Below are 17,256 nucleotides of genomic sequence, written 5' to 3' on the forward strand. Positions count from 1 at the left end.
TTATAAACTCTTCTCTGTGATCCTTAGGGGTAAAACTCCGGGACAGGGATGAGTAGTTGTTTTGATATCAAGCATTTGTTTAGGCTCTTGTAGGACCTGCACATTAGTTAAGTGAATATACCCATTAATGAGCAGAGAAGGGCTAGCGGTGGAAACAGCTCTCCCACTGATCTGGAAGACAAAGAATTCCATTTTAGGGTGTTAAACTGGAATTTGGACTTAACTGGATTTTGATAATCATTTAGAGTTCTGTTCACCAAAAGTGTATCTTCTTGCCCTTTCTTCCTACAATTAGTAGGGGCAAAATACCATAGTGTTTAACATAACAATGAGCATGAACTTACAGAAACTGCTAGGAGGCATAACCGTGAAGCAAATTCTAATTAGCATCTTCCCTGGCTTTTTCATTCTATTTATGTTGGAGAAAGAGCTGACAGAAATGAAGAAGTGAGAGGATACAAGAATGGTCACTAACATTTAATGGGCATATATTTAAGTGCCAGGTTGTGTTAGAAACTCTCTTGGTACCTTGTGTCATTTAATCCTCACAGTAATCTTAACTTGTTGGTACTATGTGTTATGCCCATTTCATAGATGAAGAAACTAACAAGTGTCTGAGTAACTTAGCCAGGATCACAAAGCCAGAAAGCGATGGATATTTGAACCCAAGAAAACTTGAGTCTGGAACCTGCCCCTTTTACACTATGCTCACCTGCCTCCTTGAGCTAATCAGGATGGCCTGTGTGGGTGAAATCCCCTTTTACCGCATGGCTTTGGTAAACCAGGGGGACAGCTCTTGAAGTCTTACCTGTTGCATCTTCAAAGGATTGCTCACCTGAGAGGTAGAAAGGGGCGCCTCCTCTCCTGCTACACTCAAGTCACTCTCCTCGGCCACACTAGAAGAGTTTACCATCCCCTCCCCTGTCCTCGCTTCCTGGGCTTTAGGGAAATTAAAAGTAGCCTCTTATGAACAGGCCAGGAGTCTGAGGGGTTGTAAAGTAAGCAGTACGTGTTCATCAAACTAAACACCATGGGCAAAAGTGTGTGTGTTTATGTTGGGAAGGGGGTTGTCAGAAGGATTTATGGCTTAGATTGCTTTCCTAGCAGTGATGGAGATGGACTTTTGCTGCTCTATCCACACTCTAATCTGAATCCACTTAACCTCAGGTACGTTTGTGTTTATATCTAGAAGGTAGTCTCCCTAATTTGAGGGGAGGCTGAGCCTATGTCCTTGGCGGAGCACGGTGCCTAAGGTTACCAGCCGCCTTCCAAAGCCAGATCTTCACTCAGTAGCTCCTGCTTTATGTCCTATAATTGCCCCACGTGTAGGAACAGTCACTTTTCCCCTTTGTGTATAGCTAGATTAGTGCAGTTCTCAAACTCAACTCAAAAGGGATGACAACTTGGTGAAACTACTAGCCCCATAGCAGCACCTCTTGAGTATATTTTGCTTTGGCTATTGGAGTTGTAGCTGGTTGTCTGACTGCTTTCAAGTTGCTTCAATTTGAAATTGACCTCCAGGAAAGGAACGTGCTAATGCTGATTTACACATAATTTTCAGAATTATTCAGAAGTTGGTTGGAACAATTCCTTTATTCCAGAGTTTTCTGATGTGTTTTTATAGGAAAAAGTCCCATGTTCAAGGGAGTTCAGGATATGCTGGGTTAAAAGGGTTAAACAGTTTTATTTTCTGTAAGATTCTCAGAGCCTTTAACATGACAGAAACTGTGAATCTGTAAGTAGGCAATAGAGTACCCAGTATCTCTCAAACTTAACTTCACCACACGATCCCTGTTTGTCAGACACATTCTGGTACCAGTGCTTCTTAGAAATACGTAGTGGATAAGAACATAGACAGTACATTCTGATGGCAAAATCCATCTTACTATGGTCTTGAACAAGGTACTTAACCTCTCTGTACCGCAGTCTCCTCATCTGCAAAATAGAGATGATAATAATAATACCTACTTTAGAATGTTGTGAAGATTAAATGACCATATATATATACATCTGTCGATCTGCTTCACGTTACTGAGTGTAATATGTGTTAGCTACTGTTATCGTAACTATTTACCCCTCTGTTTACTAATGGTATAGGCCCCATACACATGGAAAGTGTAAATTCCAAAAGTTAGAGAAAGCTCCTTGTGACCTTTCTATAATGAAAGGAACATCTGAACTAGGGAGTGATATAGTGGCTTTGAGTTTGGGGGAAAACTCAACAGAGTTTCCAGTTTAAATCATCTGTCTAGTCGGTATGGCTACCGTCATGATGAAATGAAAATGTTGACTTTGAGTAACTAAAGGTAAAAGAAAAGAAAAAGGGAAAAGTGAACAGGGGCAAGAATTATTTTTGTATTTATCTAATTTGGACTAGGTTGAAATAGAAAATGTCAAGTTATGAGTAGTGTATAACAGCGACATCAAACCCTTAAAATCCCAGCTTCCTGATATATGCTGTGGAAAGAATGAAGTTGATGGCTAAAGTCTAGCTGGGGAAGAAGGTGAAGAGAAAGCCATGTCAAGATGTGGCTTAGGCAGCAAATTAAGAAGATAGCCATTCATTCAAACAGTAAAATAAATATAATTCATTCTCCAGGTGCAGAAGAGAGAGCTCTGTTTTCAGCCGTTCACAGTCAAATGCAGAACTAGGCTATAAACAACAAACCATAATAAAATAAGCTTTAGGATAGAGGTACCAGCACGGTGCTATGGAATCTCAGAAAATGATGCCACTAAAAAGCCAGGAGGTGGAGCTTGGATGACCTATCCCAGGGCTGGCCTGGCCCAGAGTCAACTGTTTGATGCTCATTTGCATGAGCGAGCGAGCGAGCGAGCGAGAGAGGAGAGAGAGAGAGAGAGAGGGAGAGAGAAAACAATACAGGAGGGAAGACTTCCATTCTAGAGCAAGTGATCCCAACTGGGAGGCTGTGAGCGAGCGAGCCACACGAAGTAAAAATGGGAGGCTTGATCGCATGTCCTTCACCAGACGGGTCCAAAATGACTATATAAAGTAAATACCATAAATCACTGTTGTCAGGGCGCACACCACCTCCTCCCTCCCTTCCCCACAGCCGTCCTCATTTCCACACCCCCTCAACGGTTCAGGGAGAGCTCGTGGTCTAAGTAAACGAGAGGACTTCTGACTGTAATCCTAGCACGTCACTTCGTTGAAGGCAAACACGTGGTTCAGAGAGAACTTATAAATCTCTCCTCCCAGGCAGGATCGTGATGTTATCTGCTGGCAGCAGAAGGTTCGCTCCGAGCGGAGCTCCAGAAGCTCCCGACCAGAGAGAGACAGAGAGAGAGAGGCAGGCAGAGGCAGCGGGAGAGAGGCAGAGAGACCGAGAGAGGCAGAGAGAGAGACACACAAGGAAGAGCGAGAGCGCAAGTGAAGGAGGACTGGCGAGAGGGATGGAGAACCTAGGATAACGGTCTAGGGAGCCATTCGGGGGCAAACCGAGGGGCTGCCTGGCTGCAGAAAAGAGGAAGGAGAGGATCTACTGCAGGCTGCCTACTACCCTCGGCGAGAAAGCCCAAGTGGGAGAGAAACCAGGAGTGGGTGGGCAAGGGTGGGAGTCCAAGGGAACCCCTTCGCAACCCCCTAGGAATAAAACTCCCCTGTCGGCGCGTCCCGGGGCTGCCGCTGCGGTCCGCGGGGGGCGAAAGCCACGGCGGCGGCCGCCGCTCGTCTGTTGCCGGGTTGGCGTTTCGAGCGAGAGGAGAAGGAGCAGAAGGAGGGAGCTGGAGGCCGGACGCGTTCGCCAGCGGCGGCGGCGGCGGCAACGTGGAGTGACCGGGCGGGTCGGCGCGCCGGCCGGGGTGTCGGCCCCCGCGCGCACCTCCGGGAGCAGGATCCTCGCCGCGGCCCCCGCGGCCCCCGCCGGACGCGGCCGAGTCCCGGGCGCAGCGCGAAGCGCTCCCGCCTCCCCGCCGGGGCCGGGCTCGCTCCCAGCGCGCGCACACGGGCGCGCGCGCGCGCACACTCACACACACACTCACACACGTGTGCGCCCCTCCGCTCCGGAGCTGCTGCTGCTCCTGCTTTCAGCGCCGTAGTGGAAGGCAGGGCCGCGCCGCTCCTTCTTTAAATATATAAATTGGAGCCGGCCGGCCTCGGCCGCCCCCCTGACAGCGCTGCCCGCGGCCCTCCCGCCGGCGCTCCCGCTGCCAGCCCCGGGACCTTTTCATCTCTTCCCTTTTGGCCGGAGGAGCCGAGTTCGGATCCGCCACTCCGCACCCGAAACTGACACACTGAACTCCGTTTCCTCCTCCTAAATTTATTTCTGCCTAATAGCCACTCGTCTCTTTTTTTGCCCCCATCTCGTCGCTCCAAGAAAACTTTTGCTGACTCCCCCAAGTGAAGCTTCCCCCTTGCCCGTCGTGTATTAATATTTCCACTTGGGGAACGACTTGCCTTTTCTTTTTAAAGGAATTCAAGCAAGATAGCTTTTTCTCTCGGACATTGACTCCCGATTGTTTGCAAAAGTTTCGCATTAAAAAAAAAATCTACCTGATCTGTACTTTGAGAGTTGTTGGTTTCTTTTTATTTTTCTTACTTTTTTACTTTTTTTAAAAAAAATTTTTCCACCTTAAAAAAAAAAAATGCACTACTGTGTGCTGAGCGCTTTTCTTCTCCTGCATCTGGTCACGGTCGCGCTCAGCCTGTCTACCTGCAGCACGCTCGACATGGACCAGTTCATGCGCAAGAGGATCGAGGCGATCCGCGGACAGATCCTGAGCAAGCTGAAACTCACCAGCCCCCCAGAAGACTATCCCGAACCCGAGGAGGTCCCCCCGGAGGTGATTTCCATCTACAACAGCACAAGGGACTTGCTCCAGGAGAAGGCGAGCCGGAGGGCGGCCGCCTGCGAGCGCGAGCGGAGCGACGAGGAGTACTACGCCAAGGAGGTTTACAAAATAGACATGCCGCCCTTCTTCCCCTCGGAAAGTAAGTACCGCTCCCCGCTTCCACTCCCCGGGGCTTAGCGCTGCCCGAGGCTTCCAGAACCGCAGCCACTCCAGGGATCGCCCTGCCCTCTCCGGGTCCCAGCTCGCTCCTTCCCCTGCTCCTGTCCTCCGTCCCACCCACCTCCTTGCCAGTTGTGTGCTTGAGGACGTTAGGCTTTAAAACGTGGACTTGCGACTTTTAATTTTCTCCATTTCTCCCTTCCCCCAACGCCCCGTCTTTTATAAGGCGTTTTTCTCTTTTTTTCTCTTCCCTGGAATTCTCGACTCGGCCACCGGCTAGGAGTCAGCCCTCCTCTGTCAAACTTGGAGGCGCTCCCTGGGGCCGCGTTAAACCGGGAAACCTTGGTGGGTTTGTTTTCTTTGCTCCGATTGGCCTGAAGCCCGCCGAACTGGTGCACGAGGGGTTAAAAAAAAAAGTGGCTCAAAACTAGCCTCTCCGGAAGGCGCCCCTTTCCGTGCCGACCTATCAGCTGATTCCCCAAGCCTTCCCTATTGTCTCTAAACTCCCCGAAAAATGTCAGCATCGCCAAGACAAAACCCGATCTGGAGACCCCTCCAAAAACCTACCTCCAACCCCTCAATTCTTGAATCTACTGCCTCGGCGAGGTGTTTACATTCCCCCCAAGGCGAGATCTTGTAACCACGTCCCCTTTTGATTTCACCTGGAATGGTAGAAAGGACAGCTTCGTTGCTGACTACGTTTAAAAGGGTTTTTCCTTCACGTTATTTATTTCCGAATTCACTCAAACCTGCCTTCTTAAAATCGCCGGTGTAGCAGATCCTTTTTCTTATGCGTTTATCGTTTATCCTTCTCACTCTTGAGCCCGGTGTTCCCTGCCCTTTCATAGGCTTCCTGCAGTCACTTCGTTGCATTCCTAAATCTCAGCGTAGAAGACAGCCGATTTTTTTTTCTTTTTAAACTGGCTTCTCTGAGGGCAGTGTCCTCAAAACCAGCTGGCATACAGTAGCAACGGGAGTGAATGATTGATTGTTGAGTTCTTTGAGGGGAAGGGAAGAGGGCAGTTAGCTTAGAATGATTTCCAAGTTCTTTAAAAAAAAGAAAAGAAGAAGCAGCATATATTGATGCCCGAGAGGGTTAAATACCAGGAAGAAGAAAAAGAAAAAAAAAAAAAAAAAAAAGAGCTCCAACATTTGCCTATTCCAAATCCCAAGTCGTACACTTTTCATTGGTTGCCCATCTCTCTCCTCCCCTTTCCATGCCCTATATACCCCCTGGCAGCCTTCACAACGTCTCTGTGTCTTGCCTACAGAGATAATATGGCCATCTTGGTAATTTTATCCTAGAGGTTCTAATTGCAGGGTGGTGCTTTTCTTTTTGAATATTTATATTTAGTTTGACAAGTCGTAGTTCCGGGACTTGCCATGTCTTGTATTTGATGGTCTCACATTGTCAGCTGAAGTATCCAACCCCAGGCTTCCTGGCGACCTCTGTTTTGCTGCAGCATCATCTCTTCTTGTTTAAGGGCAGAGCTGAGGCAGGAGATCCTGGCAAGCAGGATGATTTTATTATTGTAATTACGTCACCATCCACAACAATGGTGATAAATACACTCCACCCTGGTGATTCCCCCCCGGGGAGTGAAGGAAAGCTTTCTACCTGGGGTGGAGCCATGGAGATAATTAGGAAAGAAAGTTCATTGTAATTAGTCCAAAATCATTGAGACCCAACAGGGTGTTGAGTCAGTTTGCTTTCTCTAGCACGGTGCAACCGTTCTACTGGAATTTGGGCAGGCGGGCAGTTATGTTATGTAGAACCAGAACAAGCCAAGCCTTCAATGTTTACCTGCAACAGCTCTCATGAATTGCTGGCATTTTCATAACAGAGAGGAGGTCTGATCCCTTCGTGAGATAGGTGTGGAAAGAGCAAATTACCCAAGAGGGTGTTCATTCTTTGTTCTTCAAGCACTCTTCAGTCTAAACAACTGAGGTGATCCCACGCAAGATTATCATCATCACCAAATTGGAGAAAATTCTCAAATTATTAGGATTTCAGAGGTTGGCATCTCAGGTGCGTGTGTGGATTCCCTTCTGCTTCCTCTCCCAGCTACCAAAGAAATGAAAGCCTCTGATCAGGGCAGGATAAAATATAAACTATCAGTCTTCCTACAAAGAGTGCAGGCTTCTTAAAGCCTTAAAGGAAATTTAGGAGCAGAAAGCCTTATTAATAGCAGATTTGATACTACTGTGCTAGGACTGTGGATAATTTTATAGAAAGTAGGTTAACTGATTTTCCAGTACTTTCTAGTTATACTGGAATATAGTGAACCCTTCCAAAAAAAAGGAAGAAAAGAAAAAAAAATCACTCCACCATATTTTTAAAGGGCAAACGGAAAGGACAGCATTGGCTTATATACCAGCTTTCCCTCTTTAGGACCTTTCCACCTAACTTTTAACTCGGTCCTCCCTGAAGAGACGGTGGGGAGGAAGTGTGCCTGTCATTTCTTGAAGGGAATCTGCAGCGGGTCATAAGCCCCAGAGATGAAGGCATGGGAAAGATCACTGGTTCACTTTTTACCACCAACTTATTAGCGTTCAGGGAGTGACTTCAGCTCAAATATTACAAATATGCTCTAACCGTGCTCAATGAGCTATATATCATTACAGATTGTTGGTAGCCCTTTGCAGGACGTTTTATACAGTTCAGACAAAATGTTTTTAGCAATGTGGAGTTTTAAAAGTAAAAATATAAGAGATATTGTATATGCCTTCAGGCATATTTTGTCTTAAATATTATCCTTGGCCCAGCGTACTATATAAATACAGTAAATATGAATAGAACTGGCCAGGTGCCAATCTCCTAGGATGAATTTTAGTCAAGAAGGTATTTATGGGATATAAATAATACTGTGTCAACATTTGAAGAAGGGATCTGATTAGTTTTGAATTTATTCGTATTGATCTTTTCACATGCTGTTAGTTTAAGGCTCAAAGTGGAGTTATGCTAAGGTTTACCCATACTTTACCCAGTGGGAATTAGTGGACTTCTCGTCCTTTTGACAATCCACTTGAACTTCAAGCACATCTATTCAAAAGACACTGTACAGGGCTTTAGAAATTTAGAAAGAGTGATTCCACATAACAGAGTAAGAATCCAAATGATTAACAATTAAAATATGTAGACCCTTCGACAGTCAAAAAAAAAAAAGGAAGAGACAAAATTTTATTTTCTTTCTTTCGCCTCTCTTTTCCATGTAACAAATCAGGCACGTGTTGTGGTTCTAACTGTGGTGATTTTGTCCTTTCCCCCGCCCACACCCTCAGGGAACATTTGGCAATGTCTGGAGACATTTTGGGTTGTCATGATTGGGAGTGGAAGGGCCAGGGAGGTTGCTCACCATTCTAGAATGCACAGGAAAGGTCCCTTTTCCACCCGCCACCCCCATACATCAAAGAATTATCCAGCTCCAAATGTCAGTAATCCCCACGTGGAGAAACCCGGTAACCCTGGGATTTATTTGCAGTTGCTGAATTCTGCTAGTAGTACCATTTCCAAAGTAATAATCTGAAAGTAAAACATCTTTATCATCAAAAGGACATTAACATGGAATAGAAAGATAATCAGAAACTTTTCTTAAGTAAGTGGGACTATGAATTTGACTCTTTGGTATGGTGTATATTTCATTATTATGATCTTAAAGGGCCTAAATTAGAGGCATCAAAGGTTCCCATTCATTTAGCCTAAGTAAGGGTGTCGCTCCACCCATCTGTAACTTCAGTCAGCAGCAATGTGATATTAGTCAGGACAGAGCAAAAAAGAAGTGAGGGATTACCGTGGATTTTCCTTGCAAGGAAAATAAGCAGCTCATGTTAAGGAAGAGTGGAATCTCCAAGCTCAGCAACGGAAGAAAGTTGGTTTATTCTCTCATATTGAATTAAACTAAAATATACAGCCTGAGACATTACGGTGAGGTTTCCTTTGTAATTGTTTCACATAAATGCTAAGCATTTAATACCAAGCAATCTCTTTTTCTATTTCCCCTGTAATTTTCCAAGTGAAATTGAGGAAGATAGGAAGCATACCAATAGCACTATGGTTTGTGGGGTGGGGGGGACGCAACGTAACATTCTATTCATGGATATATCTTTCTGTGTACACATTGCTGAACTGTCAGCCAATTGCCCGATGAAAGAAAATATTAGCAGTTGCTGGAACATAGTACTATTTTTGCTTGATGTTCAGGGATTTTTTTTCTGTTTCTTAAATTGAACTATCGTTGATTTACAATATTGTGTTAGTTTCAGGTATACAGCAAAGTGATAGGGATTTTATTTTTCAGATTCTCTGTGGATGTGTCAGAAAGAGGGACACAGAGAGAGAGACAGACTTGAACCCCTTCCCTAGACTTCCCCAATGATTGAGTTATTAATACACAGCAGACCCAACTTTAATTCCCCTACTTGTATTGCATCATTGCTTGTACTAACTCTAGTGCTTAATTGTGGTCGCGTTTAACTTTAGGCTCCGTTCTCTTCCAGGATTTTCTCTCTTTTCTTTCTTTTACTTTTCAAAGTCTAGCAAAACTCCTCAAAGAGATATACTGGTTATAACTGAAGTAGTTGGGCCGTCTTTGTTGCCAAGGGAGGCCGGTCTCCTCTCCTGAGGAGTCCCCACTGGATGGAGACTGGGCTTTGTGAAGCTGGAGGGGTAGATGGGGACCAGCTGACCTGGCAGAGGCTCCGGGAGCCTTCTGTGTCTCCACAGCGACCCCTGGGGTCTACTCAAGGAGCTGCACTTTTTGAACGATGCCTTCTCCCTGGTGAAGAGATGCTGATGTAACCCCAGTCACAGCATCTTTCATATAAAAAGATATGAAAGAATGACAGATCCTGTTTCCTAGAGGAAACTGAGATGTGAGAAAAGGGCTAATGACTCACTGTTGATCCCATATCAAATCTGGGTTAGAACAAAGGAGGTCACTGACTTCTAGGCCTTTGCCCAGAGATTACAACACACTTCAAGCTGCATTTTTAGAAGTTTAGGGAAAATAGAGTGGAAGAGCCTGGCCCTGGGAGAGACGTACAAGCTGACCACCGAGGTGGGATTCTGGGGGGACTCCTCCCTCCCCGCCGCCACCCCCAGCCCTTTACAGGTTCAGTATTAAGGTGATCCGGGAGCAAAGAACCTGCAGACAAGAGCTCTGCAAACAGCGCTGTCAGCTCTCCTGATATAGCATTTCCGGTCCTCAGGGATCCTGGAGAGAGGATGTGGATTTGCCAGATGTGCTCGCTCTCCTTAGGCAGCCCGACTGCCGAAGGGTGGATCCACTTTGCAGATTCTGAACAGCTTGATGAAATGTGCCTCTGGCCCGAGATAAACAAACGTTTCCATTGTCATTTTGAAACCATATGGTGTGCTTTGGGTTTTTAATATTTTTTCAACAAAGATATTTGTAACCTAGGAATTCAGTGTTCTCCAGGTAGTTTCAATTTAATCACATACTAGGGATTCTCTGATGGGTTTGTTTAGGCGGAAAAGCTTGTTTCCATCCTGTGTTTGTGAGAAATTCGCCTCACGCTGCAGTCACAAGTGGGTTTTGGTGGCTGTCGTTGGTTTTGTTTCTTTTCTAACCTCTGATAGGTTAGAACTACACTGCACTGTGACCAGCACCTTGCTTCCGGATTGGCTTGGTGGCCTTGACTCTGCATCTGCACTCCCCCTTGACCACTTCCCCACAGGCTCTAAATTGCCTTCTTGTTCTTCTCTCTTATGGAATATCTGTGTGTAGGGTGGTGAACTTCATTCAACCATGGCTCCATTTCTTCACTTGTAAAGATGAAGAAGATGCTGGCTTCCTCGGGTTGCAAAGGACTGACCGTGACCTGTGTAAAGACCCCCTGAGCTCTGCTTCTGGCGCTTAGTAGACCCTCTTTGCATGCCAGCTATTAACCATTGATTCTCAGACACCATTGATTTAAAGGTACACTGTTATTTTATGTGCCACAGAGAAAGAAATATCACTGACAATTGACTATAACGTGCCATTGATTATGAGATATTAAAAGGAGATATGTTAGAGATATTCCAATATGATTAAAAGTGATGCCCTGGGGACCACTCCCACCAGCCTGGGATGTCTCGGGACCAACAACTCATTCATTTCCTAGTAAGTTCCACTCAGTAGATCTGTTTCCCTGGCTCCCTCGGATTGGTCCTTAGGTGACCTTTGCCACCTAAGGGGCTGGGAACAGAGACCGGCAGGGCTGGTAATCCAGCATGCCCAGCACTATCTAATCCTCGTATAGGGAGGCCTTGAGGATCTAGGCTTCGTAGGTAAGATCTCAGATGTCTTAGATAATATCCAAGACCTTTCAGAGTCAGGCCCCTCCTCCTTGCTCAGCAGCCCCCCAACTAAATCCCCCCAAGAAAACTACACTCCAGCCAGATCACCCTCTTTTCCTTTACCCAAATGGGCCCTTTATTTCTGTGCCTCCAGCCCTTTGTTTATGTCATTTCTTCCACTTAGAGATCCATCTTTTAACACCTTTAAATACCCTTCAAGGTTTAGTTAGTACCATCTCCTAATGAGACCTTCGTCGAAGTTCTTTGTCCCATTTAAGTAGCTCTTCCTGTGCACTCTCACAATACTGATATTCATCTCTATCTCAGCCTCTTTTCTTTTGCTGTAGGTAAAATCTAGCTGTGTCCTGACCTGTCTTCTTCATCGGTTTGTAAACTGCCTCAGAACAGGAACCCACTCTGACTTACCTATGTTCTTACAGCACGTTGTTGTTGCTCAATCAATGCTTAATAAAGGAATGAGCGTTTCCCTTTAGAGAATAAGATTGAGTTACCAGAAGAAGGATCAAGAGTTCAAAGCATTGGGGTTTCCCTGGTGGCGCAGTGGTTGGGAGTCCGCCTGCCGATGCAGGGGACGTGGGTTCGTGCCCCGGTCCGGGAAGATCCCACATGCCGCGGAGCGGCTGGGCCCGTGAGCCATGGCCGCTGAGCCTGCGTATCCGGAGCCTGTGCTCCGCAACGGGAGAGGCCACAACCGTGAGAGGCCCGCGTACCGCAAAAAAAAAAAAGAGTTCGAAGCATTGGACCGGGAGATATGGAGAGACAGAAATCTACTCACCTCCGTTACTGGGGCCAATGTTCCTGATGGATCTTGTCCCTGTGCTGAAGGCCACACAGGCTTCTCAGAACCATTCATTTTCTGTTTCCAGTTTTGCAGATAAAAATGAAAATGATGGCGATAATGATGATGATGAAAGCTAACCCTCATTGGGTACATACTGCGTGCCGGGCATAGTTTTAAATATTTTACACGCATGCACTTATTTCACACTCAAAAGTGACCCTATACGGTCCAAACTGGTATTTTCCCTGTGACGTATGAGGACATGGCTATAACTATTTCTATCAGCGACGTCTTACCGGAAGTCAGACTTTTAGGTACCACAAGTAATAGAGGCCCCAGATAGAGACCAGGAAATGGAGAGCATGACTTTTCCTGCCCTCTTGCAAAACGATACAGTCCCTCCATGAAAGGGTGGTGACTCTCCTCACCTGGCAGGAATTACATTCATAGAAGCTCTGCATTCTTTCCCTCCAGAAGGAAGTATACTTCTGAAGCCTTTCCTACCACCCTGGGTCTCTCTTCTTGCCTCTACCACATTCTTCCACTTTTATCTCTGCACTCGGTTGATACAAAAATTGTGATTTCTCAAGTCTCCTGGTCTTGATCTTGAACTGCAATCATTTTCTTCACAACATTTTTATAAATTTGATTGGTAGGTGATTCGTCTTGTCTCTCGCAGAAAATTAATTTATTGAGGAAGGCAGGATGGTGTTGTACGGTGAGCACAGACCTGAGAGCCAGGCAGCCCCAAGAAGTGAAAGAAAGAGAATAAATAAAAGGGAATCGCACCAGAGGAATCTCAGAGGCTGAAAGGGAAGAGGGAGCATCAAAGACAGGAAGTCCTACTCCAGGCCAATGGCAGTTGTTAAAATGTGGTCTTGTTCGGGTTAGCAGCTTGGCTGTCTCCGTGCAAGTTATTAAATCGGCCTCGTTGACATTTAAGTGGCTTCCTGCTGAATTCATATCCTACCTCTGCCATCACTGGCTTGGTGACCAGGCCGAAGCCCCTGCACTTAAGCTGATCTCAGTTTGTTCACTTGTCACGATGAAGAAGCTGATATCTGCCCCCTAGGGTTGTAGAGGATGGATGATGACATGCAAAGAAAGGCCAAGCGCAGCTGCTTCTGGTACCTAATAGGCATGCTTTACACGGCAGCTATCATTCACTGAATCTCAAACGCTATTGATTTTACAGTGCACCATTATTTTATATGCCACTTAAAAAGAAATATCATTGCCCAGTAATTGTAACGTGCCATTGATTCTAAGAGGGCATCAGGATTTTAAAGGTATGAAAATATGAAAAATATGTAAAATCAGTGAAGTCGCATAAATATTTGTGGATTGGGAGAATAGCGGTCCATGTGCATGTAGCAGAGTGCTGTGTCCTAGAAGCACATCGAAAATAAAATTAAGTGGGAACATGATATCTGCCCTCGGAAAACGTTTCTATTTAGTAAACTTTAAGAGCCTGCGACTGGTAATCGCCACCTCTGGCACCAGAAGCAGGAGGTCCACATCATGGATTCCTCCCAGCTGGAGTGTCTTACTGTGCACGCTCAGCGCATTAATATCCAGTTTTGATTTTTTTTTTTTTTTGACATCTCAAGATGTTACCAGTTGTTTCAAAGGGGCTTTACATTTCTAGGAAAAAAATGTTTAAAGTTATTTTTAACGGATCTCTCTGAGTACACGTATGAGTCACATAGCACTCACCTCTTTATCTTTCTGGGCCTTAAAGGTTGAAATCCAACAAAGGATAGGGGGAGGGTATTGCTCAGAAAAGGCTAACATGCAGAAGGGACTTGTGGGCAATGTGCCTCTGGGCTGGCGCGGCCCCTCCTCCCAGGCCCCCTGTCTCACCCGCTCCCCTGGGGAGAGGCTCTGTTAAGAAGGAAGCCAGGACGTTTGGACCTCCCTGCATCTCCGTGACCAGGCACCAGCCACAGCAGTTTCTTCGCTGTCAGGCGACTCATTTAAAAGCAGACTTTAGCAGCAAAATGCCATTAGGGGGTAGAAGTCTCCCAGAGGAGGATGGATGGGAGGAAGGGGAGAGGGTAGTGGAGGAGTCACCACAAAGGGTTTGAGGAGGAAATGAAAACTTAGGAGGTGATGTCAGAGAGGAGAGGCCGTACTACGCCCAGGGTAGCTGTTAACAGAGCAGAATGATCTCTGCGTGCGGTAGCATCCTGGCTTTCCTGGGGCGACCGAGTAAAACCACTCCGTTGGTATGAGAGGACGTTGCCGTGCAAGAGGAATCGAGTTTACTGGATTTAGCATCTGTTACAAGGAGGGAAAGCCTGTTGGTGCCCAGAAAGCTCTTCTGTGTGGACCAGCCCCCATCCCTTCATTCTCAAAAATGAGCCCTTGGATTTGGTTCTGCCTGATAAGTCAAAAATGTGGAGCTTAGACGTTCCTTTAATCACAACAACTTGAGGAACTTAAAGCAAATGGAAAATGCTTTCTGGATGTTACAAAGCCCAGACCTTCTGAAAATAGTTCAAATGCATTTCCAACGTCCCCAGGCAGCTGTTTGCGCTCACACTGGCACGTTGCACACATCTCTGTCCACAGAGAAACTGTCACTCTCCCTTCGGGCCTTCCTCGTGGCCTCCATGTCAGTAATTAGGAAGCAGGACGTTCCTGAGGGAGAGACGTGGTGTTTCTGAAAGGAGAGTCATGGGGCAGCTGTTGGAGAGTAAGGCTGCTTTTTTGGAGATGTTTGTTTCAGGAAGTGCTGTAGCATCTTTCCAGTCTCAAGGAAGAAAAAGAAAAATGTTGTGACTTTGACCTTGGCGCTCCGTTCATTTGGCTTTTGCTATCTAACCCACACCACACTGACAAATACCACATCTGTCTTGACAAGCTAGTTCACAAATAACTGCTCATTCATAACTTCAGGCTGTTGTAAGAATCCTTATTTGTTACTTCAGCTTGTGAACGAGAATGCACAGTTTGGTTTTGAGAAAGACATTGAAACGATCAGAAGTCCACTGGTCTTTGCAGATCTCAGGGGAAGCACTCTCTAAAAGAGAAGACCATATTTTTTAATGTGTTCTAAGAGCGCTAAAATATATTATTGCCCATAAATGGGAATTTTCTGGGAAATTTAATTTTTAAGTTTTGGAGTCATTTCTGTATTGGGAATTGAACACTTCTTAGACCAAATTCATCAGGGATGATTCTCTCTAGAGAATACACAGTCACTTTGTCATTCCTTCCACTGGGGGGGTTCATTCTTATAGGGTCATTTATTTCCCTATCCATTGACCTAATCTCATTTTCACTCTGCTTTGACAACTTAATGACCATGCCATTGAAGCTGTTTCTTCTTGCTTTATAATAAACTCATATAACTCAGTTGCTGGCTGAGAAAGGCCAGAATGGGGGCTGGTGGCGGTGGGGCGGGGGAAAGGTAGATGACTTATTCTGGTTCGACTTTAGAAGGAGAAAAAAAAAGGAAAATCACAGACTGAGGACATTTCTTTGTAGAAGATGGATGATTTGGTAAAGGAACTGCCCACTTGGAGGTCTGTCAGGGTTTTCGGTTGGGGAAGTGTTTCTACATCCAAGTTCACACCTTAGCATCTGGGGCTCTGGAAGTTAAGGAGAGAGAAACAGAGGTAGGAGCTGTTACCCGGAAGTAGCTGGGCAGAACCAAAGGAGAATTATGGCTGTCACGTCAGGTTCTAAGGCAGCAGTCCTCACCCTGAGATATGTCTATTATATAGTCATTTTGATCTGAATAGTAACTTAGTCATTCATTCGTACCTCCCCGCAGTGTCAAGCCTTAGGTTGTTAAGTGTGTTAGTAGATTTCACTGGTCACATCTGTGAACCAACCCACTCCTGAGCGAACGCTCTTTCACCTACTCAAATTTTGCTTTTCTCCTCCATGGAATTAGGTGGCAGGTGCTGGTTTGTCTTGTAGAGAGAAATATTTCAGAAGAATTCCACTGTCAGAAAACATCACCATCAATAATGAAACTATGTGTATAAGGTCATGTCTAATTTCATTCATTCTTTGGCAATTGTATCAGGATTCTAGAAAGAGGGTCTTGAGCCAAGCTGACCCCGAGTCATTAGACACTGGGGATCAACGGTTTGCCCTTTCTCAGTAACATTTGCTGGGAATTCTCTAAGTGGAGTAGAAACTCACTGTCATCCAGAGCTGGGAGGAAATGACAGTACCCACTTCCGGAGTTGCTGTTATCAGAGAGATGGTGTTTGCGTGGAGGGTGTTTGGGTGGAGGGCTGGGGAGGGGTTGAGGGGCAGGACTAATTTGATGGGGAGTTCACTGCAGCATTTTTAATGACATTTAATTCTGCTTAAGCTATCATTGCGTTAAGAATGGCTTTCTGGGCTTCCCTGGTGGCGCAGTGGTTGAGAGTCCGCCTGCCGACGCAGGGGACACGGGTTCGTGCCCCGGTCCGGGAAGATCCCACATGCCGCGGAGCGGCTGGGCCCGTGAGCCATGGCCGCTGAGCCTGCGCGTCCGGAGCCTGTGCTCCGCAACGGGAGAGGCCACAACAGTGAGAGGCCCGCGTACCGCAAAAAAAAAAAAAAAAAAAAAAAAAAAAAAAGAATGGCTTTCTCTCTGACTGAGAGGCGCTTTCACACTACATTCACACTACATAAAACCGTTACTCAGAACAGGCAACTCTTAGGAGAGAACGGTTTCTCTGTGATCCACCTGGTTGGGTTGTTTTGAGGTCAGACGAGCTTTTTGTAAAAGGCCTTTCTAACCTCTGAGTCACAAAGGCCTATACCAGTGCTTCTTGAATTTTACCAAGCACAAGAATCACCTGGAGTGCTATGTGCGGACTCCCAAACCTTTGCCTGCTCCCCTCCATCCAGATTATTATTCAGTAGTTTTTGTTTGTTTGTTTTGTTTTTCTTGGCCGCGCTGCGCTGCGGGATCTTAGTTCCCCGACCAGGGATTGAACCCGGGCCCTCGGCGGTGAGAGCACGGAGTCCTAACCACTGGACCGCCAGGGAATTCCCAAGATTATTATCCTGTAGTTTTAAGGTGAGCTCCAGATAACTGCCTCTTGACAGGAAGGCCAGGTGATTCCCAAGCAGGTAGTTCAGAAACTCACTCTGGAAACACTGTGTCTTTGGGTTTTGTTGCTTTATTTCTTAGCTGTGTCATCACAGGCAAAAATGAGTCCCAACACTTTTA

The 17,256-nt window shown here is 46.0% G+C and overlaps 1 protein-coding gene across 3 annotated transcripts in view; it reads left to right on the top strand.

The window, feature by feature from the left end:
• Positions 1-3,602: 3,602 nt before the first annotated feature.
• The window catches only part of TGFB2 (transforming growth factor beta 2), an 82,668-nt gene continuing 69,014 nt past the window's right edge, over positions 3,603-17,256 (top strand). Inside the window, exon 1 of one of the 3 annotated variants that reach the window (XM_033850770.2) lies at positions 3,603-4,951. In XM_033850770.2, the coding sequence (XP_033706661.1) occupies positions 4,606-4,951 (346 nt within the window). In that variant the 5' untranslated portion in view covers positions 3,603-4,605. The remainder of the gene's footprint in view (positions 4,952-17,256) is intronic. The other 2 variants (XM_004315083.4, XM_004315084.4) reach the window with 2 other exon arrangements.

The sequence above is a fragment of the Tursiops truncatus genome, chromosome 1, assembly GCF_011762595.2.
Source record: "Tursiops truncatus isolate mTurTru1 chromosome 1, mTurTru1.mat.Y, whole genome shotgun sequence".
Lineage (NCBI taxonomy): Eukaryota > Metazoa > Chordata > Mammalia > Artiodactyla > Delphinidae > Tursiops > Tursiops truncatus.